At 43.6% G+C, this 27,992-nt stretch overlaps 2 protein-coding genes across 6 annotated transcripts in view; one reads left to right on the forward strand and one right to left on the reverse strand.

Moving 5' to 3' along the window:
* Positions 1-17: 17 nt before the first annotated feature.
* On the forward strand, positions 18-19,023 carry LOC109905580 (protein yippee-like 2). 2 transcript variants are annotated; one of them, XM_020503030.2, is made up of 5 exons: positions 18-208; positions 3,907-4,144; positions 5,612-5,655; positions 5,897-6,005; positions 16,914-19,023. In XM_020503030.2, exons 2-5 carry the CDS (start codon positions 4,028-4,030, stop codon positions 17,001-17,003), a joined length of 360 nt encoding a protein of 119 aa, XP_020358619.1. In that variant the 5' UTR covers positions 18-208; positions 3,907-4,027; the 3' UTR covers positions 17,004-19,023. The 2 variants fall into 2 exon arrangements, with proteins under 2 accessions (XP_020358619.1, XP_020358620.1); XM_020503031.2 differs by lacking the exon at positions 18-208 and adding an exon at positions 1,228-1,630.
* Positions 19,024-24,991: 5,968 nt separating this feature from the next.
* LOC109905574 (huntingtin-interacting protein 1-like) overlaps positions 24,992-27,992 on the reverse strand; it is a 51,175-nt gene continuing 48,174 nt past the window's right edge. For 3 of the 4 annotated variants that reach the window (XM_020503018.2, XM_020503017.2, XM_020503019.2), the window contains one exon: positions 24,992-27,988. In XM_020503018.2, the coding sequence (XP_020358607.1) occupies positions 27,978-27,988 (11 nt within the window). In that variant the 3' untranslated portion in view covers positions 24,992-27,977. The remainder of the gene's footprint in view (positions 27,989-27,992) is intronic. The other variant, XM_031790633.1, reaches the window with a different exon arrangement.

The raw sequence follows: 27,992 nt of genomic DNA on the forward strand, positions 1-27,992 counted from the left end.
CGAAGTACAATGTGGTTCTCTGTAATTACGTCAAACTCGGCCTGGGAACTGCGCGCTTAAAAACATTGCGTCTGCACGATTGCCAGGGCTGGAGAGGAAATTTACCTAGAAAGAAATGCAAAGACGGATTTAGGTTTGGCTTTGCTACGAGGAAAACGAGGAGGCGCGAATTTTTTAAGTGATCAACATATTTTTCATATATTCAAAGGTAAATCCTTGCATATATATGTAAATCCTTGCATATATATATATATATATATAAATGGTTGAATATGCTGTTTTAATTGAATTGCCCATTGTAGTTCAGAATGTTGCAAGCTGGTTGTTTATGTTGCGGGCATGGATGGGATGGCGAGATCTGCAGTGGAGCTGGTTGTTATTATTATTACACGTTACGCGTGGCCTGATCCTGCGCCACCAGCAGCCGCAGGCAGAAATACGATATGAGAACATCGAGTGCGTGATCATAATACTGCCTGCTGACAATATCATCATATGTATTGGTGTAGCGCAAGGTATATTTGCAGTTTTATAGCTAATCTCATGCTATTTTACACATTTTGGCACGAGGCTGGCAAAATGGTGCTGTTTTCGAGCTAATTTCCAGCTAGTCTATACATTTTTCCATGAGGCTGAGAGACAATGTTGAACTTTTTAAACTCATTTTATGTAATTCAAAAAAGAATCATGCTATCTGGGGGACCCGACCTCCGGTGGAATAGCAACCCTGGGTCTGTGGCGGTGTGTGCTATGCCAGTGAGCATGTCTACGTCATGTTTATTATTGCTTCTGTGTTGGGTGTTGAATCGCTGTAGCCTAATCCTCTAGTTGACCGTTGTCAAATTATTTATTTGCATGTATCCTATAGACAACTGGCGCTAATAGACTCGTGTTGCCTTAACATAGCACTTCAACTCCTCTATAGGACTGTTCAAAGTGTGACGCTAAAAGCCAATGCTGAGTAAATACTTTTTATGCATCATAATGTAAAGACAGATGTTGTCTCAAATAATCACATGTTACTCTACACACAAGACATAATTTTGGATCTTGTAACACACTCATGAACAAGGTGTGTATGTGCCTACACGGGTGTGTGTATGTTGAATCAACTTCCTTGCATTGCCAAACCGAGGCATCCCCACAAACTGTGGTGGCTAAAGGTCTGCCCTATATACTGTGATCCAGACAGCCACTGTCTCTGACCAGATTCATATGTGCAAATACACAAGCCCCCCCAATCAGACACACACACACACAAACACACACACACACACACATGGACACATGATCAGATAAGGGGATTTGAGATTCGGTCAGTTGCTGTCAGTGATGTAACGCATCACTATGCTGTCTGTTGCCACTGAATGAGAGAGAGAGCGGAAACCACATAAAGCCTCCTATTGGAGCTGTGGGGCTGTGTGCTATGAAGGACAACTAGGGCCGCAAACACAAGGACGCATGCTCCCCAGTCCGTCCATCAGTCTCGCTCTCTTTCTCTCTGTCTCTCTGTCCCCTGGCTGCTATCACGATCATCGTCCCTCTCTGTACGACAGAGCGACCGCAGCAGCTCCTCTCCGGTTACGTAAGCAAGGTTGTTGTTTTTATACCAGCGAGGACCTTTTGGCTGGTAAGTGATGTGGCATGTAGTGTGGCACCCAGACTATACCAATACCAGACAGCTCAGAACATCAGCCTTCAGGGGCGAGGCTGAGGGGCAGACAGAAACAGGAGAAGGTGATTATGATGATGTCAGAAAAACACGGCAGCAGTTTTTGCAAGCTCAGACAGCATTGGCGGATCCCATCCCTGTTATCTTTGGAGAATTATTTGACCGGGTCCGGGTTAGTCTTTTGGACTTATTCATAGCTGTCTTAGATTTTCTTCTGTGACATGAAACAAAGAGGCTTTGGTGCAAAGCAGGGTAGTGTCTCCGCTTGCTGTGTTGTCGTTCTAGTGGATACATTTAGTCTACAAACTAATTTATGGGTCTTGAACGAGATCCTTTTCTAGATGAGCGCATCAAAAGATGATCTGGTTTATGAAAATGAGTGGAGGATTCTTCAAAGGGTCAGTCAGCCTCTCACCTAAGAAACAACCAGTGCAACAGATGAGTTAAACTATAAAATGTTAGATACAAGTGACTATATTCACCTGCTATTTCTATATCTGTTACTCTCTTTCTGTGCATATGTCACATGGAGACGTAATTAAGCAATAAGGCCAGAGGAGGTGTGGTATATGGTCAATAGACCACGGCTTAGGGCTGTATCCAGGCACTCCGTGTTGCAACGTGTATAAGAACAGCCCTTAGCTGTGGTGTATTGGCCATATATCACAAACCCCTGAGGTGCCTTATTGCTATAATAAACTGGTTACCAATGTAATTAGAGTAGTAAAAATAAATGTTTTGTCATACCCGTGGTATATGGTCTGATATACCACGGCTGTCAGCCAATCAGCATTCAGGGCTTGAATCACTCCGTTTATAATATCTCTTAACTGAGAGACCTGGACAAATTATTTTCCATATCTGAATCAAGGGTGGAAAATCATTACTGATAGAGGTGATTTGGAAGGCTAAATTGATTTGTGCAGACAAGGCGGTCTCTCCGTTTGTAATGCACACGAAACTCCTCTCACATTTCATCTCTCAAGTAACTGACATGCATTGGAAAAGCTTGGGAATGGATCCTTTGGAAGGAAAGTGAGTCAGAAGGCATCTCTTTCACAATACTTGTTTTCCCCAAATCAACATGTATCAACTCTGCTGTGTACGTGTGTGTTTCTATGTGGGTGAGGCGTGCTTGTGTGATATCCCCATGAGACAGGTAATCTAACCACCCGTTACAGAGTGTGGTTGACTCGTTATCCATTAGCCACAGAACATATTGGATTCATAGAGTACATCACTGCTTTGACAGTTAACTGTAACTAAATACATCAGATCTGTATTTAGCTCCATATTTCAAGATTATGTCAGCACAGGCCTTGAACCTGCCAGATAACAGATATACATGTCTCTAACCAAGGCTGTTTGACTAGATGAACCTCATTGCCCCCTCATCGCAACCTCATTTACTGCAAGGTTGAGGTCAAGTTCCCATTCCAATATTCCTTAATGCGTTTCAAGGAGGTAAATGTGGTATTGGAATGAAGTTTACTTCCTCAATTGACTGAATTGAAAGGGAATTGACCACAACCCTGGTTTAGAGTAACAACCTGTTCCTAATTGGAGTCTATGGCGATTGTGGCGACTACTTCGATATGTGCTAAACTCTGCTTTAGGCTTATCCTCATGTCTGTCCTAGAATGACAGGGAGAAAGGAAAGACTTCGGGGTTAAAGTGTGTGTGGGCAAGACCTTTTTGAGTGGTCTCTTTATCCCCCGGTCCCACCCTGTTGGCTCAGAGACAGAAGCCAACAGAAAACAAGTGGATGTCTTAAAGGCTTATAGCACACAGCCTTTCCCTTACAAGCCTCTTTCTGTTAACTGTCTAAAGTTCAATTATTTTTAGGCTACTGTGTCTCAGTATAATGATCATGAGATCACAGTCTATGCTTAACTCAGTATAGAATGCCTGACATTTTTCATTTATCATAGACTACATACTGTACACATTCATGCTCCACTGCAAAGTAATTTGCCTACTGAACATTAATTCATATGCAGAGAACAAATGGAGGCTAACAGATTTTTGGATCTTACAGTGTGTAAAGATAGACAATGATATGCAGCAAGGCACTCATGTTAAAATCTCTTTATATCCACACATGGATTATCCTGGACCCAGATCTGTTTGTGCTGTGTTGCCAACAACCTACACAGCGATTAGGAAAAAAAAAAAAAAAGGTTTCGACTATAGACCACCTTCATCAGTGTTTATCTCCTGTGCTCCTGTGCCAGGTGTGTGCCTCCCGCCCCGCCCCCCACCACGGCCCTTACCTGTGTGTTGCGGTGCTTCCCCTGCGAGCCTAGCTGGGCCGGCAGCCCTTTCCTGCACCGCCCCCCCACCCCGCCCCACCCGATGGTCAGGATGACGCGCTCCAAGACCTTCCAGGCCTACCTGCCCAGCTGCCACCGAACCTACAGCTGCATCCACTGCAGAGCGCACCTGGCCAACCACGACGAGCTCATCTCCAAGGTGAACACTAACTGTTTAACATACCGACCACAACCGTCCATCCCCTAATAATGCTGCTTGCTCTAATAGTGTTTCCCTCAATCTATTCCACATTTCCTTTAAAGAGCCACTGAACACCCCTAAAGGCACATGTTTATCTGTTGCTCATTAGAAAATCTAGATTTTATTCTTGGAGGTGTGTTTCCTGACCGATTCCACGTTTTGGTTAATGATGTTTGTCCCTCATCAGATACTAGACGCAGAAGCGTATTTCACTTCCCTCAAAATCCCCAGAATGAATCTAAGATAACTCAAGAAATATGTCATTAAGTTTGACGTTTTTACAGAGAGGTTTTAGTTGCGCAATTCTACATCTAACTAAGGTGTTTGGTGCAGTATTTCTCAAGTTAAAAAAATGCGCAACCTGCTGTCTTATGTAAGCAGTCGGAGCTGCTGGGGAGGTCTGTCTCACTGTCTACGCTGCTATTGGATACAGAGCAATCACCGCAGCTGTTCACCCCATGTTAGTGGGCAAAAGGACATCGTCATTTACCCATTGTGACTCACGGATGTTCTTAACTCCTTTTACATGAGACTTCCTTCATAACCAAAATCATCCTATTTCTACTTTGTAGTCAATTTGGACACTAGAATAACTGTTTCTGACTGATATCAATGCCACATAGGCTGTTTTCAAGGAGGTTTGTTGCTTTTTAAAGGCTGTCACACTTTGAAGCCCAGCACCTGGGTGGTGCTCATTAGGGCATACAACTGAAAACGTTTTCAAATGTTTTAAAACAGAACATTTGTTTCTTGTTTGACAAGTCCAGATAGACACTCTCTGTTTTCTTCTGTTTTGTGCCTAATGAACTTGACCCTGATTCTACTAAGCAAGGGTTTGGTGATCAGCTGAATCAGGTATGTAAGGGAAACTGCCCTAATGTGCAAGTCATTCCCAAGAGAGTGCATGGGAGAACACGCTACTGTTGGGTTCCAGGGCTTACTTGAAAGATGTCCATCTCAACATGACTTTCCTGGTTAAATAAAGGATGACCTGTATAAATACTGTCGTTTTTATAGATTCATTTGAACTTTCAGTGCATTGCACTGTAATAACTAGAAAGGTATTGAGTGCTTGCTGCAGCTGTCTTAAAGCGCTGCTGGCAGACTCCTTCACACTTGGACCTAGTATTACAGCTGACGCTGCACTTTCAGACTGAAAACGAGCGTACCGAGCCTCTGTCGCTCATTTCACCGCCATCTTACTTCTACAGCTTGTGTGTTTGAATATGACTTTTTCCATGTGCTACACTATGTAAAGTCAACCCTCACCTGTACAAAATCACATGTGTCTGTCAGTCAGTCTTCATTTAAAGGCTAAATCTGGGATATTTCCTGCTGTTCAATGATCATGTCAATGAAGTGGCTTTAATGCTGACTGCTGAGGATACTCCTCCTTTTTAACCTACTCATCTTCTTCTCCTGCAGTCTTTCCAGGGGAGCCAAGGCAGAGCTTATTTGTTCAACTCAGTGTGAGTATCAGTGTGTCTGCATGTAGTTACAGTACAGCCATGATCCAGTCCTCAGCCCGCGAGCACAATCACAATGAAGATGCTCATTCCTACTGTATGAGCATGGTCCCTATCTAGCTCAGTATGAAGTGCCTTTTGGGTAATATCTAGTGTGTGAGTGGGTGTGTTATGACTCATTATAGACAGGCGACCTTTACGAATCGAACAGCTTATGAGCTTGCTTTCTCTCTCTCGCTCTCAGGGTGAACGTGGGGTGCGGGCCGGCGGAAGAGAGGGTGTTGCTCACGGGGCTGCATGCTGTGGCAGATATCTACTGTGAGAACTGCAAGACAACTCTGGGTTGGAAATATGTGAGTGTAAGAGTGTTTACGTGTCAGAGGAGGTTAGAGCTGTATCTAGAGTTAGAGAGGATAGGCACATTATTACCATCACTAATAATACCTTTATTAGCATATAAGATCGTTGTAGGATTGAAACGCTGTGAACTAATAAAGGTTTTGGAACAATTGAGTGCATGTTATCGTATTGACATGGTTGAGTTCTGGTCTTAATTTTTTTACTATTTTTCCTACCTTAAGTGTAACATTACAGTACATAGGCTGACTCAGTAAAGGGATTCCTTGCAGTTTCAATCTTGATCTGAGGGGCATATTTCTCATGATGTAGGGCTATATATTTTCCAAGTACTCAATCAAATTGACCTCCTTCTCCTAGTTCAGAGATGGTGGTCATTCATGATGGACCAGAGCTGGGCTATCCACACTGAGAACTGTAGTGATTAAAGACCAGTTTGACCAGGAACAAGAACAACGGCTTATCCAATCACAAATTAGACAAAGGGTTAGAATTCATTCAAAATAAAAATCTGTTTTTATGTATCGAGACTAAGTAGGCCCTATATCATGTTGCCTATATACTGTATAATTAAGCAATAAGGCCCGAGGTGGTGTGGTATATGGCCAATATACCATGGCTGAAGACTGTTCTTGGGGACAATGCAAAGCGGAGTGCCTTTGACACAGCCCATAGCCGTGTAATATTGTCCATGTATCACAAACCCCCGAGGTGCCTTATTGCTATTAAAAACGGGTTACCAATGTAATTAGAGCAGGAAAAACAAATGTTTTGTCATACCCGTGGTATACGGTCTGATATATTACGGCTGTCAGCCAATCAGCATTCAGGGTTCAAACCACCCAGTTTATAATGTAGCCTATATACAGTGCTTTCGGAAAGTTTTCAGACACCTTTACTTTTCCCACATTTTGTTACATTACAGCCTTATTCTAATATTGATGACATCAATGTTTTTCCTCAATCTACACACAAAACCCATTAAATCACAAAGCGAACACGTTTTTAGAAATGTTTGAAAATATTTAAAAAATAAAAAAACATACCTTATTTACATAAGTATTCAGACCCTTTGCTATTTTTATTTATTTGACCTTTATTTAACCAGGCAAGTCAGTTAAGAACACATTCTTATTTTCAATGACGGCCAAGGAGCAGTGGGTTAACTGCCTGTTCAGGGGCAGAACGACAGATTTGTACCTTGTCAGCACGGGGATTTCAAAGCTCTAACCACTAGGCTACCCTGCTGCTATGAGACTCGAAATTGAGCTCAGGTGCATCCTGTTTCCATTGATCATGCTTGCGATGTTTCTACAGCTTGATTGAAGTCCACCTGTGGTAAATTCAATAGATTGGACATGATTTGGAAAGGCACACACCTGTCTATACAAGGTCCCACAGTTGACAGTGCATGTCAGAGCAATAACCAAGCCATGAGGTCGAAGGAATTGTTCATAGAACTCAGAGACAGGATTGTGTCAAGGCACAGATCTGGGGAAGGGTGAAGGTCCCCAATAACACAATGGCCTCCATCATTCTTAAATGTAAGAAGTTTGGAACCACCAAGACTCTTCCTAGAGCTGTCCCCCCGGCCAAACTGAGCAATCGGGGGAGAAGGGCTTTGGTCAGGGATGTGACCAAGAACCCGAGGGTCACTCTGATTGAGCTCTGGAGTTATTCTGTGGAGATGGGAGAACCTAACAGAAGGACAACCATCTCTGCAGCACCACCAATTAGGACTTTATGGTAGTGGCCAGACAGAAGCCACTCATCAGTAAAAGACACACGACAGCCTGCTTGGAGTTGGCCAAAAGGCCCCTAAAGACTCTCAGACCATGAGAAACAATAGTCTCTGGTCTGATGAATCCAAGATTGAACTCTTTGGCCTGAATGCCAAGCTTCACGTCTGGAGGAAACCTGGAACCATTCCGACGGTGAAGCCTGGTGGTGGCAGCATCATGCTGTGAGGATGTCTTTCAGCGGCAGGGACTGGGAGACTAGTCAGGATTGAGGGAAAGATGAAGGGAGCAAAGTACAGAGAGATCCTTAATGAAAACATGCTCAGGATCTCAAACTGGTTCGAAGGTCCACCTTCCAACAGGACAACGACCCTAAGCACACAACCTCTGTCAGTTTGGATGGGGAGCATTGCTGCACAGCTATTTTCAGGTCTCTCCAGAAATGCTCGATCAGGTTCAAGTCCGGGCTCTGGCTGGGCCACTCAAGGACATTCAGACTTATCCCGAAGCCACTCCTTGGTTGTGTGCTTAGGGTCATTGTCTTGTTGGAAGGTAAACCTTCGCCCCAGTCGGAGGGTTGTGAATGCTCTGGAGCGGGTTTTCATCAAGGATCTCTGTACTTCGCTCCGCTCATCTTTGCCTCGATCCTGACTAGTCTCCCAGTTTCTGCCACTGAAAAACATCCCCACAGCATGGTGCCTTTTGGCAAACTCCAAGCGGGCTGTCATGTGCCTTTTACTGAGTAGTGGCTTCCGTCTGGCCAGTCTACCATTAAAGTCCTTATTTGTGGAGTATCGTACAGATGGTTGTCTTTCTGGAAGGTTCTCCCATTTCCACAGAGGAACTCTAGAGCTTTGTCAGTGACCATCGGGTTCTTGGTCACCTCCCTGACCAAGGCCCTTCTCTCTCGATTACTCCGTTTGGCCGGGTGGCCAGCTCTAGGAAGAGTCTTGGTGGTTACAAACTTCAATGCTGCAGACATTTCTTGGTACCCTTCCTTAGATCTGTGCCTCGACACAATCGTGTCTCGGATCTCTACGGACAATTCCTTCGACATCATGGCTTGGTTTTTGCTCTGACATGCACTGTCAACTGTGGGACCTTTTTTTATATAGGCAGGTGTGTGCCTTTCCAAATCATGCCAAATCATTTGAATTTACCACAGGTGGACTTCAATCAAGCTGTAGAAACATCTCAAGGATGATCAATGGAAACAGGATGGATCTGAGCTCAATTTCGTGTCTCATATAGCAAAGGGGACTGAATATTTAAGTAAAAATGTATATTTTTTTATTTTAATAAATTTGCAATAAAAATCTAAACCTGTTTTCACTTTGTCGTTATGGGGTATTGTGTGTAGATTGCGTAGAGGATATTTTTTTTGTACTTCATCCCTTGTAGAATAAGGCTGGAACGTAACAATGTGGAAAAAGTCAAGGGGTCTGAATACTTTCCGAAGGCACTGTGTGTGTTTTATATATACACATTACCAGTCAAACTTTTGGACACACACCTACTCATTCGTTTTGTACCTTTTTCTGCATTGTAGAATAATAGTGAAGACATCAAAACTATGAAATACACATATGGAATAATGTAGTCAAGTGTTATTTTTGAGATTCTTCAAAGGAGCCACCCTTTGCCTTGATGACAGCTTTGCACATTCTTGGCATTCTCTCAACCAGCTTCATGAGGAATGCTTTTCCAACAGCCTTGAAGGAGTTCCCTCCATATGCTGAGCACCTGTTGACTGCTTTTCCTTCACTCTGCGGTCCAACTCATCCCAAACCTTCCCAATTGGGTTGAGGTCGTGTGATTGTGGAGGCCAGATCATCTTATGCAGCACTCCATCACTCTCCTTCTTGGTCAAATAGCCCTTACACAGCCTGGAGATGTGTTGGGTCATTGTCTTGTTGAAAAACAAATGATAGTCCCACTAAGCGCAAATCAGATGGGATGGCGTATCGATGCAGAATGCTGTGGTAGTCATGAGGGTTAAGTGTGCCTTGAATTCTAAATGAATCAGACAGTGTCAACAGCAAAGCACACCCTCACCATTCCACCACCTCCATGCTTCATGGTGGGAACCACACATGCAGAGATCATCCGTTCACCTACTCTGCGTCTCACAAAGACATGGAGGTTGGAACCAAAATTTGGACTCATCAGTCCAAAGGACAGATTTCCACCGGCCTAATGTCCATTGCTCGTGTTTCTTGGCCCAAGCAAGTCTCTTCTTCTTATTGGTGTCCATTAGTAGTGGTTTCTTTGCAATAGTTTGACCATGAAGGCCTGATTTTACGCAGTCTCGTCTGAACTGTTGATGTGTCTGTTACTTGAACTCTGTGAAGCATTTATTTGGGCTGCAATCTGAGGTGCAGTTAATTCTAATGAACTTATCCTCTGCCGCAGAGGTAACTCTGGGTCTTCCTTTCCTGTGGCGGTCCTCATGAGAGCCAGTTTCAACATAGCCCTTGATGATATTAGCAACTGCACTTGAAGATTTCAAAGCTTTTGAATTTTTCCGGATTGACTGACCTTCATGTCTTAGTAATGAGGGACTGTTGTTTCTCTTTGCTTATTTGAGCTGTTCTTGCCATAATATGGACTTATGCACCCCTACCTTGTTACATACAACACAACTGATTGGCTCAAACGCATTAAGAAGGAAAGAAATTCCACAAATTAACTTTTAACATGGCACACCAACACACCTGTTTGCATTCCAGGTGACTACCTCATGAAGCTGGTTGATAGAAGGCCAAGAATGTGCAAAGCTGTCAAAGGAAAATGGGGTCTCCCTTGAATAATCTAAAATATGTCCATATGTCCATATGTGTTATTTCATAGTTGTAATGTCTTCTCTATTATTCTACAATGTAGAAAATAGTAAAAATAAAGAAAAACCCTTGAATGAGTAGGTGTCTAAACTTTTGACTAGTTGTATGTGTGTGTATGTGTGTGTGTAATAAATATATAAACTAATAAAAAAAATAAACGTCCCTTTTTCATGACCCTGTCTTTCAAAGATAATTCGTAAAGATCCAAATAACTTCATAGATCTTCATTGTAAAGGGTTTAAACACCGTTTCCCATGCTTGTTCAATGAACCATAAACAATTAATGAACATGCACCTGTACGGATGTGAAACGGCTAGCTTAGTTAGCAGTGTGCGCTAAATAGCGTTTCAATCGGTGACGTCACTTGCTCTGAGACCTTGAAGTAGTAGTTCCCCTTGCTCTGCAAGGGCCGCGGCTTTTTGTGGAGCGATGGGTAACGATGCTTCGTGGGTGACTGTTGTTGATGTGTGCAGAGGGTCCCTGGTTCGAGCCCGGGTATGGGCGAGGGGACGGTTTAAAATTATACTGTTACACATGCACCTGTGGAACGGTCGTTAAGACACTAACAGCTTACAGACGGTAGGCAATTAAGGTCACAGTTATGAAAACTTAGGACACTTAAAGTGGCCTTTCTACTGACTCTGAAAAACACCAAAAGAAAGATGCCCACGGTCCCTGCTCATCTGTGTGAACGTGCCTTACGCATGCTGCAAGGAGGCATTAAATTGCAATGTCCATACTGTGAGACTCCTAAGGCAGCGCTAGACAGACCACGTGTAACAACACCTGCACAGGATCGGTACATCCAAACATCATACCTGCGGGACAGGTACGGGATGGCAACAACTGCCCGAGTTACACCAGGAACGCACAATCCCTCCATCAGTGCTCAGACTGTCCGCAATAGGCGGAGAGAGGCTGGACTGCGGGCTTGTAGGCTTGTTGTAAGGCAGGTCCTCACCAAACATCACCGGCAACAATGTCGCTTATGGGCACAAACCCACCGTCGCTGGACCAGACAGGACTGGCAAAAAGTGCTCTTCACTGACGAGTCGCGGTTTTGTCTCACCAGGGGTGATGGTCAGATTTGCGTTTATTGTCGAAGGAATGAGCGTTACACAGAGGCCTGTACTCTGGAGAGGGTTCGATTTGGAGGTGGAGGGTCCGTCATGGTCTGGGGCGGTGTGTCACAGCATCATCGGACTGAGCTCGTTGTCATTGCAGGCAATCTCAACGCTGTGCATTACAGGGAAGACATCCTCCTCCCTCATGTGGTACCCTTCCTGCAGGCTCATCCTGACATGATCCTCCAGCATGACAATGCCACCAGCCATACTGCTCGTTCTGTGCTTGATTTCCTGCAAGACAGGAATGTCAGTGTTCTGCCATGGCCAGAAATGTCCGGGAACTTGCAGGTGCCTTGGTGGAAGAGTGGGGTAACATCTCACAGCAAGAACTGGCAAATCTGGTGCAGTCCATGAGGAGGAGATGCTCAGCAGTACTTAGTATCTGGTGTGGCCACCAGCTGCATTGACTGTTACTTTAGATTTTGACACCCCCCTTTGTTCAGGGACACATTATTAAATTTCTGTTAGTCACATGTCTGTGGAACTTGTTCAGTTTATGCCTCAGTTGTTGAATCTTATGTTCATACAAATATTTACACATGTTAAGTTTGCTGAAAATAAACGCAGTTGACAGTGAGAGGAAGTTTTTTTTGCTGAGTACGTGTGTATATATATATATACATATAAATACACACAGTTGAAGTCGGAAGTTTACATACACCTTAGCCAAATACATTTAAACTCAGTTTTTCACAATTCCTGAATTTTAATCATAGTAAAAATTCCCTGTCTTAGGTCAGTTAGGATCACCACTTTATTTTTAAAATGTGCAATGTCATAATAATAGTAGAGAGTGATTTATTTCAGCTTTTATTTATTTCATCACATTCTCAGTGGGTCAGAAGTTTACATACACTCAATTAGTATTTGCTAGCATTGCCTTTAAGTTGTTTAACTTGGGTCAAACGTTTCGGTTAGCCTTCCACAAGCTTCCCACAATAGATTGGGTGAATTTTGGCCCTTTCCTCCTGACAGAGCTGGTGTTGCTGAGTCAGGTTTGTAGGCCTCCTTGCTCGCACACGCTTTTTCAGTTCTGCTCACAACATTTCTACAGGATTGAGGTCAGGGCTTTGTGATGGCCACTCCATTACCTTGACTTAGTTGTCTTTAAGCCATTTTGCCACAACTTTGGAAGTATGCTTGGGGTCATTGCCCATTTTGAAGACCCATTTGCGACCAAGCTTTAACTTCCTAACTGATGTCTTGAGATGTTGCTTCAATATATCCACATAATTTTCCTTCTTCATGAAGCCATCTATTTTGTGAAGTGCACCAGCCCCTCTTGCAGCAAAGCACCCTCACAACATGATGCTGCCACCCCCATGATTCACAGTTGCGATGGCGTTCTTCAGCTTGCAAGCATCCCTCTTTTTCCTCCAAACATAACGATGGTCATTATGGCCAAACAGTTATATTTTTGTTTCATCAGACCAGAGGACATTTCTCCAAAAAGTAATTTCTTTGTTCCCATGTGCCATTTGCAAACCGTAGTCTGACTTTTTATGGCGGTTTTGGAGCAGTGGCTTCTTCCTTGCAGAACGGCCTTTCAGGTTATGTCGTTATAGGACTCATTTTACTCTGGATATAGATACTTTTGTACCTGTGTTACGGTTTTCTACTATCTCCTCCTCTGACGAAGAGGTGTAGCAAGGATCGGACCAAAATGCAGCGTGGTATTCTTGATACATATTTAATGAAGACTAAAAACATACAAATACAAAAACAACATACAATACAAAAACAACATACAATACAAAAACAACATACAATACAAAAACAACATACAATACAAAAACAACAATCGTAACGCGAAAACCTAAACAGTCAATCTTGTGCTAACACACACAGAGACATGAACAATCACCCATGAAACACTCAAAGAATATGGCTGCCTAAATATGGTTCCCAATCAGAGACAACAAGAATCACCTGCCTCTGATTGAGAACCGCCTCAGGCAACCATAGACTTTGCTAGAACACCCCACTAAGCCACAATCCCAAAACCTACGATAAACCCCCATACATAAACACAACACAAAATAAACCCACTTTTCGCACCAAAGTACGTTCATCTCTAAGAGACTAAAGAGATTTCTGCGTGGTCCCATGGTGTTTATACTTGCGTGCTATTGTTTGTACAGATGAATGTGGTACCTTCAAGCGTTTAACGTTTGCTCCCAAGGATGAACCAGACATGTGGAGGTCTACAATTTTTTTTCTGAGTTCTTGGCTGATTTCTTTTAATTTTCCCACAATGTCAAGAAAAGAGGCACTGAGTTTGAAGGTAGGCCTTGAAGTACATCCACAGGTATACCTCCAATTGAATCAAATGATGTCAATTATCCTATCAGAAGCTTCTAAAGCCATGACATCATTTACTGGAATTTTCCAAGCTGTTTAAAGGCACAGTCAACATAGTGTATGTAAACTTCTGACCCACTGGAATTGTGATACAGTGAATTAGAAGTGAAATAATCTGTCTGTAAACAATTGTTGGAAAAATTACATATGTCATGCACAAAGTAGATGTCCTAACCAACTTGCTAAAACTGTAGTTTGTTATCAAGAAATGTGTGGAGTAGTTGAAAAACGAGTTTTAATGACTCCAATCTAAGTGTATGTTAACTTCAACTGTGTATATATATATATATACTGCTCAAAAAATAAAGGGAACACTAAAATAAAACATCCTAGATCTGAATGAATGAAATATTCTTATTAAATACTTTTTACTTTACATAGTTGAATGTGCTGACAACAAAATCACACAAAAATTACCAATGGAAATCAAATTTATCAACCCATGGAGGTCTGGATTTGGAGTCACACTCAAAATGAAAGTGGAAAACCACACTACAGGCTGATCCAACTTTGATGTAATGTCCTTAAAACAAGTGAAAATGAGGCTCAGTAGTGTGTGTGGCCTCCACGTGCCTGTATGACCTCCCTACAACGCCTGGGCATGCTCCTGATGAGGTGGCGGATGGTCTCCTGGGGGATCTCCTCCCAGACCTGGACTAAAGCATCCGCCAACTCCTAGACAGTCTGTGGTGCAACGTGGCGTTGGTGGATGGAGCGAGACATGATGTCCCAGATGTGCTCAATTGGATTCAGGTCTGGGGAACGGGCGGGCCAGTCCATAGCATCAATGCCTTCCTCTTGCAGGAAATGCTGACACACTCCAGCCACATGAGGTCTAGCATTGTCTTGCATTAGGAGGAACCCAGGGCCAACCGCACCAGCATATGGTCTCACAAGGGGTCTGAGGATCTCATCTCGGTACCTAATGGCAGTCAGGCTACCTCTGGCGAGCACATGGAGGGCTTTGCGGCCCCCCAAAGAAATGCCACCCCACACCATGACTGACCCACCGCCAACTGGTCATGCTGGAGGATGTTGCAGGCAGCAGAATGTTCTCCACGGCGTCTCCAGACTGTCACATCTGTCACATGTGCTCAGTGTGAACCTGCTTTCATCTGTGAAGAGCACAGGGCGCCAGTGGCGAATTTGCCAATCTTGGTGTTCTCTGGCAAATGCCAAACGTCCTGCACGGTGTTGGGCTGTAAGCACAACCCCCACCTGTGGACGTCGGGCCCTCATACCACCCTCATGGAGTCTGTTTCTGACCTTTTGATCAGACACATGCACATTTGTGGCCTGCTGGAGGTCATTTTGCAGGGCTCTGGCAGTGCTCCTTTTGCTCCTCCTTGCACAAAGGTGGAGGTAGCGGTCCTGCTGCTGGGTTGTTGTCCTCCTACGGCCTCCTCCACGTCTCCTGATGTACTGGCCTGTCTCCTGGTAGCGCCTCCATGCTCTGGACACTACTCTGACAGACACAGCAAACCTTCTTGCCACAGCTCGCATTGATGTGCCATCCTGGATGAGCTGCACTACCTGAGCCACTTGTGTGGGTTGTAGACTCCGTCTCATGCTACCACTAGAGTGAAAGCACCGCCAGCATTCAAAAGTGGCCAAAACATCAGCCAGGAAGCATAGGAACTGAGAAGTGGTCTGTGGTCACCACCTGCAGAACCACTCCTTTATTGGGGGTGTCTTGCTAATTGCCTATAATTTCCACCTGTCTATTCCATTTGCACAACACCATGTGAAATTTATTGTCAATTAGTGTTGCTTCCTAAATGGACAGTTTGATTTCACAGAAGTGTGATTGACCTGGAGTTACATTGTGTTTTTTCAGTGTTCCCTTTATTTTTTGAGCAGTGTGTGTATACATATATATATATATATATATATATATATGTATTATATATATATGTATGTATGTATGTATGTGCATTCAGAAGTTGCATTTTTGTCCATCCCCAGTTTTATAATTGGAATGTGATACAAAACGAGGCAATGATGTGCTTTAGGACCATGCGGATTTCTCTGAGCGATCGGGTGGGCTGTTGAGTGTTTTTCCAACTGGGTAAAAAAAACTTCTGTCCCCCCCACTTCTAAAAGCAGTTGCTCCCCTGTGTATATATATTTTAGTAATAGATGTGGACAGCTTTATATTTTCACTGAAATATAATTGCGCCTCCATGTTCAGTGCTTAGTAAAGGTGGTATTTCTAGCAGCAGGTCAATGTGGAACACACAGCTACTCCACATACCAGCTGTCCCGTTTATCAGCATGGCTTTATGCCTGGTAGTCACTGCCACTTCCCCCCTTCAGACCCATATGTGTGTGTGTGGGGGTGGGGTAGGTGGGGGGGTTGTTATGACTCACACACACACATACCTCACACGTCTGTCCAGATATAACGAAACGTGGGGCGAGTCCATTAATATCCCTGACACGGTTGTTTCTACACTGTCGTCGAGTTCCAAAGGCACTTGACTGAGTGGAATTCCAGAACCTGAAACCTGATAATGTCTCTCTGCTTGAATAGGAAAGACTAAACAGGATATTGAGATGTACAGTAAAAACACATTTGATTACATTTGTAATCATTTGTAATCTGCAGTGGCCTACAGCACTCCTTGCAATGCTCCATTATATAACGTAGTTCAGTAAGGTTGGAGGTGAAATCAGAGGACAGTCTTTTCAGTGGCAATGAGTGTGAAGTTTCTCATCCTGGAAAAGCCTAATCTTCTCTCCCCTTTCCCTCCATCTCTCTCCCCTTTCCCTCCATCTCTCCCTCCTTCTCTCTCCCTCACCCTGTCTCTTCCCCCACCCTGACACTCCCCTACAGGAGCATGCCTTTGAGAGCAGTCAGAAGTACAAGGAGGGGAAGTTCATCATCGAGCTGGCCCACATGATCAAGGACAACGGCTGGGACTGAAAGACGAAGCGCCGTCCGTGACTCGGTTAGGGGTTGAATGGGGGTGGATGGGAGGGAAGGGGGTGAGTGTGTGACTTTGATTTACCATGGACCTCTGTCCTCCCCTCCTGATGACACACCAGCAGCCTCCAGGGTGGAGGTAGTAGGGGAGTGTGTGTGTGTGGCTGTAGTAGCAGCCTGACCTGCCCCTCTGGGTTCTGTGTGTGTCTGGACTGGAGGAGGATGTCATTGGGGATGGATGGACACCACCAGACACACGCACAATGGCAAGCAAACACACACACATGTGCACACACACAAACAAACAAACATGCATGTCCCAGACCAACATCCCAGCCTGATGTGTAGCTCTTCAGATGGAGAGCCAGGCCAAGGCCAGTGTTGTTGTGTTACTATCTATGTTAGGGCTGGCTGGCCTGCAGTGTGAGGAGAGACCAGGCCCTGGCAGGGTCAGTAGCCTTGGGTTAAAGAGCTGATGGGAGCTCTCGTCTGTATGTGAATGAGATGGCCTAAAATGATTATCCCCAAATCCATCTGATCTAATCCACCCAATGCCGTGCCAGTTGGGACAGTGATGAGGCCTCTGGGGGCTGGGTGAGGGAAGGGTTAAGGGGAGGAGGATGAGGGAGAGGGCAGGTCCTGATTCTGGATTCTAGTCCACCCTGGTTGTGAGGTTGTAGTAGCAGCTGGTTGCACAGCTGTGTGATCCACTCTAGGTTTCAGCGGCAGCAGTTGTTGTTATGAGAGTCAGGATGATAGGGAGTGTGGAGGATTTAAGTCTAAACTCTGAGAAGAATCTTCTCAGTCAGTGTTTCGTCTTTCTCCATCATCCGTAGACGCCTGAAATCATGTCTTGTGATGTTTGGATCCTTCATGTGTTGTGTCTGATGTAAGTCAGGATACATCTACCATCATCACTATGGATTAAATTGAACATCTTTGACTTTTGAAGCTCTGACTTGAACAGGCTTGGAGATTGGTTCTAGTGGTTTGGCCACTGAAGCAGTTAGGATGTGGAGGCCTTTAGGAGATGCTCTTATGGTGTTCTGAAATGTTGATGTTCTGAAGCTTTCTTTCAGTCTGGGATGACAATAGCAGTTCATAGATTGTTACACACACTAATTTACTACCTGGCCCTCACTTAAAACACTGAACAGCAAAGCTGTACAGTGGACCTGTGGATTTTCTGAGCAGAAGCCAACTAAGCAACACAACTAATCAAACTAACGTCCCTGGTTTCCACGGCAACTGACTGGCAGTCGAGACTTCCAATCAGAGGCTGTAGACGTCCCTAGCACAACCAAAGAACCCAACCATCTACCATAAATTGACCAAACACACACACATAATATATATAAAAAATGTTTGCTTGGGTCAAAATGTTGCCAAACGTGGGGTTGAGAATTGTTGTTAAAAGCCAAGGTTATGGATAGCCTTTCTCGTTTTGTGATATAATGCATTATGATTTTTGTAAATGACAGATCTTAATATACAGTGCCTTCGCGAAAATATTCAGACCCCTAGACTTTTCCCACATTTTGTTAGGTTCCAGCCTTATTCTAAAATGGATTACATTGTTTCCCCCCCTCATCAATCTACACACAATATCCCATAATGACAAAGCAAAAAGAGGTTTTTAGACATAGCTAATTTATTGAAAATAATAATAATAATACATTTTACAAAAGTATTCAGACCCTTTACTCAGTACTTTGTTGAAGCACCTTTTGACAGCGATTACAGCCTCGAGTCTTCTTGAATGTGACGCTACAAGCTTGGCACACCTGTATTTGGGGAGTTAATCCCATTATTCTCTGCAGATCTTTCAAGCTATGTCAGGTTTGATGGGGAGCTTTGCTGCACAGCTATTTCCATGTCTCTCCAGAGATGTGCGATCAGGTTTAAGTTCAGGATCTAGCTGGGCCACTCAAGGACATTGAGACTTGTTGTCTTGGCTGTGTGCTTAGGGTTGTTGTCCTGTTGGGTGGTGAACCTTTGCCCCAGTCTGAGGTCCTGAGCACTCTGCAGCAGGTTTCATCAAGGATCTCTCTGTACTTTGCTCCGTTCAGCTTTGCCTCGACCCTGACTAGTCTCCCAGTCCCTGCCGCTGAAAAACATGCCCACAGCATGATTCTGCCACCACCATGCTTCACCGTAGGGATGGTGCCAGGTTTCATCAGACCAGAGAATCTTGTTTCTCATGGTCTCTGAGAGTCCTTTAGATGCCTTTTGGCAAACTCCAAGCGGGCTTTTTACTGAGGACTGGGTCCTTCTGGCCACTCTACCGTAAAGGCCTGATTGGTGGAGTGCTGCAGAGATGGTTGTCTTTCTGGAAAGTTCTCCCATCTCCACAGAAGAACTCTAGAGCTCTGTCTGTGACTATCGGGTTCTTGGTCACCTCCCTGACCAAGGCCCTTCTCCCCCGATTGCTCAGTTTGTCTGGGGAACCAGCTCTAGGAAGAGTCTCGGTGGTTCCAAACTTCCATTTAAGAATGATGGAGGCACTGTGTTCTTGGGGACCTTCAATGCTGCAGAAATTTTTTGGTACCCTTCCCCAGATCTGTGCCTTGACACATTCTTGTCTCTGCGCTCTATGGACAATTCCTTCGACCTCATGGCTTGGTTTTTGCTCTGACATGCACTGTCAATTGTGGGACCTTTATATATAGACAGGTATGTGCCTTTCCAAATCATGTCCTTGAATTGAATTTACCACAGGTGGACTCCAATCAAGTTGTAGAAACATCTCAAGGATTATCAATGGAAACCGGATGCACATGAGCTCAATTTCGAGTCTCAAGGCAAAGGGTCTGAATACTTATATAAATAAGGTATTTCTGTTTTGTATTTTTTTTATAAATTAGCAAAACTCTAACCTTTTTTTGCTTTGTCATTATGGGGTATTGTGTGTAGATTGCTGAGGATTTGTACAAATTTAATCAATTTTAGAATAAGGCTGTAATGTAACAAAATTTGGAAAAAGTCAAGGGGTCTGAATACTTTCCGAAGGCTCTGTATACATAAATTATAATATATGTACATTTGTCTGTGTTACTAAATGTAAATAGTAATATGTATCGTCTCTTATCTATGATCGTCATATGATTTGGATACTTGCCATGCTTTCTCTGGTATAGCCCTTGTCGGTTGAACAATATTTACTACTTTTTTACTCTTTGAAAATGTTTCAATTTTAGTGTCTTTTGTAAAAGGAGGAGATAGGAGTGACAATATCATCGGAACTTGGTCAATTAAAGCATCACCTTGATACCTGTATTGGATGTGTTCTGCGTGCTATGTTGGTCTTGAATATACCACCATATGGTATCAAGTATCAGGGTCCATGTTCCTTCTGCATAGAACAGAATATGATAGTGACAGAATATGATAGCCTAAATATAGACCAGAGCTATATATATATATACATACATACATACATACACACACAGCCATATACAATAGCCTACATCTCGTGTATATATATTGTATATGGCTGTATATATAGCTCTGGTCTGTCCTTAGCCTATGTCACTATCATATTCTATGCTGACACACTGAACATATACAGTACCAGATAAAAGATTGGACACCCCTACTCATTTTAGGGTCTTTCTACATTGTAGAATAATAGTGAAGACATAAACTATGGAAACACATGGAATCATGTAGTAACTAAAAAAAGTGTTAAACTAATCTAAATATATTTTATATTTGAGATTCTTCAAAGTAGCCACCCTTTGCCCTTGACAGCTTTGCGCACTCTTGGCATTGTGTGTTATTTCATAGTTTTGATGTCGTCTTCACTATTATTCTACAATGTAGAAAATAGTAAAAATAGAGAAAAACCCTTGAATGAGTAGCTGTGTCCAATCTTTTGACTAGTACTATATATATTTTTTTATCCAGTCGGATAAACACTCCAAACAGCCTACCCAACAGCTCAGAGGTGGCTGCATGGTCCTAAAGCACACTGTTGCCTCGTTTTGTATCACACTACATTGATAAAACTCCAGGGGACAAAAATGCAATTAAATAATTTATGGGGGGAGACATGTCCCCCCGTCCCCAGTGAAAGTTGCACCCCTGGTAGTAGGCAACACAGTATGGCTCACGTGTGGCTCACGTACTTACAGTTCTGGGCTAATAGCTGACAGGCGCAATTGCTGCTACAGGTTAGACTAAGCAGCACTTGGGTGACGCAAATGCCTTGTGCTTCCTTTCTTTATTCATAGTACAGAATAACTCTATCCGTTTGTTTCATAACGCCATATTTATGGCCCATTGGTCTGAGGGTGTAAAGGCCAGGTCCAGACAGACAGACAGTGCACAACACCAGCTCCTACCACCGTGCCACAGCTCCACAAAATAGCCTGCGTGGTTGCTAAGAGATAGGGCCCAATGAAAACACAGCAACATCTGCTGCAATGATCTAAGAGAGGCGGACCGGCCGGGCAGCGGAGCCCCTTCTCAGCCTGGCACCAAGCCTCCCCTGGAAACCCTCCTCCAGGGGAGACGAGTTGGAAGGGGAAGGAGAGAGAGAGGCGAGGGAGAAGAGAGGGATAGCGAGGGAGAAGGGAGGGAGGAAAAGCATAGGAGAGGGAGAGTGAGAAAGGAGGGTCTAGGTAAGAGATATACAGAAACAGACAATTTGCAGGTGTGACATCAGCCTACACACTCTCCCCTAAAATCTGTTCCCGTTTCAACTAAAACAGCATGGGTTGAGCTAAAACAATCACATTTGCTTTTGATGTGGCTAGAAGTGGTTATGTAGCCAGTCCTCAAGAACTGCTATAGATAAGGTGAAGCTGCCATTGTTTTTCCACTATAAATATATTGCTGCAAAGAAATCTCTACTAAAGTACACCAATAAGAAGAAGAGACTTGCTTGGGCCAAGAAACACAAGCAATGGACATTAGACCGGTGGAAATCTGTCCTTTGGTCTGATGAGTCCAAATTTTAGATTTTTGGTTCCAACCACCATGTCTTATATATATCCCTCCCTCTTCTAAAACTCAAGTTGTACCCCTGCCTACTACACATACTGTACCACCCAATTACAGAAAGAGGATGCACACATCTGAAGAGGTTGAATGAATGATTGGACTTGTTCATTCATATCATTGTGTGATCATCACTTCCCCCGATCATCCCGTCAATCAGCCAGTCTTCTCCATACAGACCACAGCCGATGCAGAGGGCGAGTTAGGACTCGCTTCCTGACATTTCACTGCTCCTACTGTTTCCCTGCCCCGGCCTGAGGACAGAAACCAACCCACACAGACTGTCTATAGCAAAGTTACTGTTGCTGGTAACTTTCCCTCTGTTCTTCTTAAAGATGTATGGTTTTCATTGGGAGTTTATAAAAACAGCAACACTGCCTCCCTACTTGTTAAAGAGTATATTGGTGTGATATCTCACCATAAGGAACTCACCAGGGACTCGGCTAACCTCTAAAAGCTGTCCAGTGAACAGGAGGCACTCCGTCTCAGTCTGTGTTGGTGAAAACATCATCGCCCCTGAGAAAGCAGCATCATTTGCTGTTTTGTTTGTTTGCTTTCAAGAACCACAGCCCTTAGAGGAGAGACGGCTCTTTATTTTATTGTCCAGTGACCTCATGTCACTGGACAGTTACTGAAGAGTCTCTTAAAGAGATACTTCAGGATTTTGGAAATGAATCTACGTCCCCAGAGACAGATGAACTTGTGGATACAATTTCTGTGTCCAGTATGAAGGAAGTTACCATTGGCTTGCGAAACTGCCTCTAACTATGCACAATGACTTTTGTTCAATGTGCAAGGCAAGCAAAAACAATGTAATCAAAAGACCTCCAGTGAGGCAGGCTGGGTTTGATCATAGTTTATTGTTCCTATGGCTGACACCCTTATTCACACAAACATTGAACAGTGATTACATTCACATGGCCTGGCTTCACAATAAGGGCTCCTTTTTTATGGCTTTAACCCTGTAAAGGCACACAAAGACTACAGCACCTCCTGGCTCCAAGTAGAGGAAAAGGTCAACTCTACAATAAAGTCTTGTGACACAGCTAGACAAAAATACTTTTACCTGGTCAGGTCATGTGGTCAGGAAAAAAACTCCTGGCCCGACTGATAACACGCATGCTGTAAATGAGCTAGCATATGATGGTTAGTTAGACTCCATCTTATATTGGGATTCTGCACGTGCTGTTAAGGGCGTTGTTCTACTGTCATTGTCCAGTTTTCCTCAGTGGGATATATCGTTTTTCTCATATACACAAAGCACTATGCAACAGAACCAGAGTCACTATCTGATAAATAAAATATGATAAAATGACCCAGACCTTATTTACTTCAGATGACAAAAAAAACAACCCTGTCAAGATCAACATCTGTGATGACAGCAACTAGGGAGCATCTGAATGGATGTGTTGTTTGTTTAGGACATGGGGTCCATCCAGGCATCATGACGAGACCCTCAGTCGGAGTATAGCGGGAGAGCTCTCTCGATTTTTTTATAGAGCCTAGCGCCTGCTCAGCTCCCAACCAACCGCAGGGAACTAAAAATAGCTCAGCCTCTCTTGGAGCCATGCATCACACCTCCCCGTCCACCTCCCCCTCCCTGCTTGTAATGGATTAGAGAGAACACAACACAGCATAAGCCTACAACACAAATCAGCCAAACAACAGCTGAGCAAACAGCATCCTCCACAGTGTTGTACAGGACATTAATAATGAACAATTGAAAACGACTGTATACATTGGGTAAACTCTGGTTAATATATATATATTTTTTAAAGGAATACAGACACTGTGGTGTGTGTGTGTGTGTGTGTCTGGTCAGATGTCTTTGCTGGGTGCTCGGGTCTGGTCTCAGGCAGGAAGAGGACACAGATCAGCCATAGCTGAGGCCTACAGTACCAGTACAGTACAGTAGTGCTCAGAGAAAGGACATGTAGTGCCTGACACCTGTTCACAAAGAATGGTACTGCACTGCTGTCTGTGTATGCAGTATAGAAGTGTGTAGGAGATTGAAAAAAACTGATACAGCAGTTAATGCAGGTTCAAATCCAATCTAATTGTGTTTGTCACATGCGCCGAATACAACAGGCGTAGTAGAACTTACAGTGAAACGCTTACCTTACAAGCCCTTAACCAACAAGGCAGTTTAGAAAAATACATTTAAAAAAGAAGAAGAAATACAAGTAACAAATCATAAAAGAGCAGCAGTAAAATAACAATAGCAAGGCTATATACAGGGGGTACCGGTACAGTCAGTGTGCGGGGCCACCAGTTAGTCGAGGTAATATGTACATGTAGGTAGAGTTATTAAAGTGACTATGCATCGATAATAACAGAGAGTAGCAGTAGAGTGAAATAGTCTGGGTAGCCATTTGATTAGCTGTTCAGGAGTCTTATGGCTTGGGGATAGAAGCTGTTTAGAAGCCTCTAGGACCCAGACTTGGCGCTCCGGTACCACTTGCCGTGCAGTAGCAGAGAGAACAGTCTATGACTAGGGTGGCTGGAGTCTGACACTTTTTAGGGCCTTCCTCTGGTACAGAGGTCCTGGATTGGTGGAAGCTTGGCCCCGGTGCTGTACTGGGCCGTACGCACTACCCTCTGTAGTTCATACTTTCCCCTCTAGATTAGAGATGGTTGTAATCTCCACATTTGTCTCAGATTATATACTTTGATTCACACTCAATTTCCACTTTGAAATCCACAGCTGGATACTGTGGTCTATTCCATGAGGTGAAATGTTCAGAATGTTCCAGACAGAGATATAACGAATAGAGCAGACAGACACGATTCCCTGTTCTACAGGACAGGTAACCTCACAGAAGCCTTGTGTTACAGTAAGGAGCGGTGTTCAAAGAAGGAAGAAGACAAATGCTAAACGGCTGTACATAACTTTAACCAACAGTGTACTTTCTTGGGCATTGATGTTGGCAGCAATGTCTTATTAAATGGATGTCAAGGAATTGACTTGAATCAGGTACGTTTCTTGGTATTTGTAAACAGGCCTTTAATGAGTGGAAAAGAAAGCAGGATATTGGTGCATTAGTCTACTCTCAGATCAATGGGAGACAGTTAAAAGGACCACAACTTTGTTTTTCCATGCAAGAAATCAAATCAATACTTTCCACAAAGGCTCGAGCTGAACATTGAAAGAGGATATGTTCTTTCTCCAGGCTTACTGTTCATACTGTATACTATAGTATAGCAGTAACAATGGTTGCGATGGATGTTAATACTATGTAAATACTATACCCCTACTATTCAAAACTGTGCTGAATCGATTGAGTGATATGAAAAGGTATGGTTTGACCCCCGCCCCCCCACCCACCTTTAGTCTCATTGTCTTGACATTAAACAAATGTGTTCCGTCCACAATTAATCACGCTTATATAACAGTATTACTGTACAACTCACACAGAAGGAACTTAGTTCATCTTGCTACATTAAACAATTATTAAATATTAGACAATCCACTCTTGACCGTTCCTAACAGTACAGAGCCAGACATCCATCCTACAGCTCCTGTATCAATCACTATGATTAAAATGTTTCATAATAATTCTCCCCAAGTGCATTACATCACATAGAATCCTTAGAAAGAGTACATGATGAGATAACGTCCTAAAAGAGGAATGGGATCGGTCATCTGGAAATAACCCACGAGTCACTCAATCATTTGAATGATACATTTTCCTAATCACTTAAGGGTTTTAAACATTAAATATTCATGAACATTTCAAGGACTTAGAAAAAATGGTGGCAGCCTACCTTGAGCAGTCTGCATTGAAGTGAGCAACAACAACAAAAACAAGCTTGTCATATTAAAGTTGAAATATTTAATTTTAAAAACGGAAAAAATTATACGCAGATACATAGTTTTTAGTATATCATACAAAGACATTATTTAAATGTTATTGAGTACTGTGTGTTTCTCATCGACTACAGTGAGCGGCAGTTTGAAAGGCTGGCTGAGCTGGTTGGACTACAGGCACAAACCAAAGGGTGAGAGGTCAATAACCAGGAAGTACACGTTAAATCATCATTAAATACCCAGTGTCACAACTTTTTATATAAAACAACCAAAAGCAGAGCAGGATAATAAAACCTCAAAGGGACATTAAGACACGCAGGAAGACAAACTCAAAGAGCATCACACACAGAGACAGTATACTGTGATTAAACCAGATCAGGGTCCAAATAGGATTCATACATTTTTTTGAATACTTCTTGAATATCATTGCGTTTCCATCCTGACTGGAGTTCCCGATGGGCGTGATTTGAAGCACATTTGGGACTATTTCATTGGTTCCATTGCACCAGGCAAGCTCAATCAAGCACAGCTAAAGTATTTGAAAGGAAAACAAATACTGGATGAAACCCTACTACAACATACGGTATTCCCATATCTTTTCATAAAGCCAGATTGAAGAGCAGTAGTGACCACTGGCAAGACAGGCGAGGAGAATTTATGATAAGAGTCTCTAATGTGGTAGCTCTGCTGTGCAACACTGCCCTCTTGTGACAATGTAACATATAACACAGGTCCAGGTATACCCTCCCTGTTTCAGTCTGTTTTCTTCCATTTGGTGCCTAATGAACACAGCCCAGGTGTTATTGCTACTGTAGACAGATGGAAGTTGTCGGTTTCCCTTTCTAGGCTTTACAGCTACGTCGTCTGGGGAAGCTGATAAGAACCCAGCAGTGTGGGTGTGTAGGGCCGCGTTCTAATTCCCTGCCTTTCTGCTTATTACTTGTTCACTCCCACCAGATTTCTTACACAAGTCCATTCCTTTCAAATCAATAAAAGGGGAGGGGCCTCGGAGAAGAGTAAATTATCAGACGTCAGCTTATGGAAGTCCTTTTTCCAGCCACGCTAGACACCAAGAAGCCCAGAGCCACACAGCCAATTAACAGTCCAGCATGATCAGTGTCCTGTTCAATAGGCCACGGCGTAGCATACCATTTAGAAAGTGGAAACAAGCGTTTCATATTGGACACGTTTAGGTACTACCTTTTCATCCGTGTTGTGCCTAATGAACACAACCAGGGGCTCAAAGCAGCCCCAGACATTCACACACACACACACACACACACACACCTTAATCTCTAGCTTTAACTCCAGCAACAGTCCTCTGGCTGCTCAGACACGCTACACTTGTGCCTTTAGCAAACCTAAACCCCATTAAATGGGCCGGGGCTTTTTGGTATCCACAGGGTAGCTGGGCGTCTAAACAGTCAACTCTAATAATAACAACAACAACAACAGTCATCATGGTCTTTAAAACAGGAGGCGAAAAGGCCGTATCCCGGTGGGCGTATAGCTTAGATGGGGTTTGGGTTGGACTACTAGAGATGTAAAAGCTCACAGTGAGTGGAAAAAGAGGATCCAAGAGAAAAGAAAAGTGGGGAGGCAGTGAGGGAGGGAAGGGGTTAGCTCTCCCTCTAACACAGGGTGCAAGTTAACAACCTCTACCACTTAGAATAACAACACAACCGTTTAGTGGGAGAAAAACACGCCTGTTTTCGTTGCACTGATGAGACATGGGTAGGCAGGTGGAGGGCAAGGGGTGGGGTCTATGTGGCAATCAGTCAAGTCTCCCTCTCATGAGGGATTGCCCCTTGTGCAATGCATTCTAGGATGTCTGGTTGTGAAGAACTTGTGCTCGCGGTGTGTCGCTCCACAGTGGTGCTCCGACTGGGATAAAGTGAACCGTTGGAGAGGAACCATCAGCTGGTGTGGTATTTCTCAAGGGGCCCAGGCAGGTAGTCAATCCATCCCGCCACTTTCCCTCCTCATCAATGTCTAATTAGAAGCAGCTGGAAACAAGAGAATTTTTTAAAAAGCACCTTTTTCATTTGGCTTTCATAAAAGATAAAAAAATATAGGGAAAGACCGAAGAGAGTGTATAAATGGGGCAAGAGACAGAGCGAGAGAGAAGTTAGTCTTGTGGTTGGAGGAGAGGTGGGGAGCAGACCTCAACCTGTACCTGT

Source organism: Oncorhynchus kisutch, linkage group LG15, assembly GCF_002021735.2.
Source record: "Oncorhynchus kisutch isolate 150728-3 linkage group LG15, Okis_V2, whole genome shotgun sequence".
NCBI lineage: Eukaryota > Metazoa > Chordata > Actinopteri > Salmoniformes > Salmonidae > Oncorhynchus > Oncorhynchus kisutch.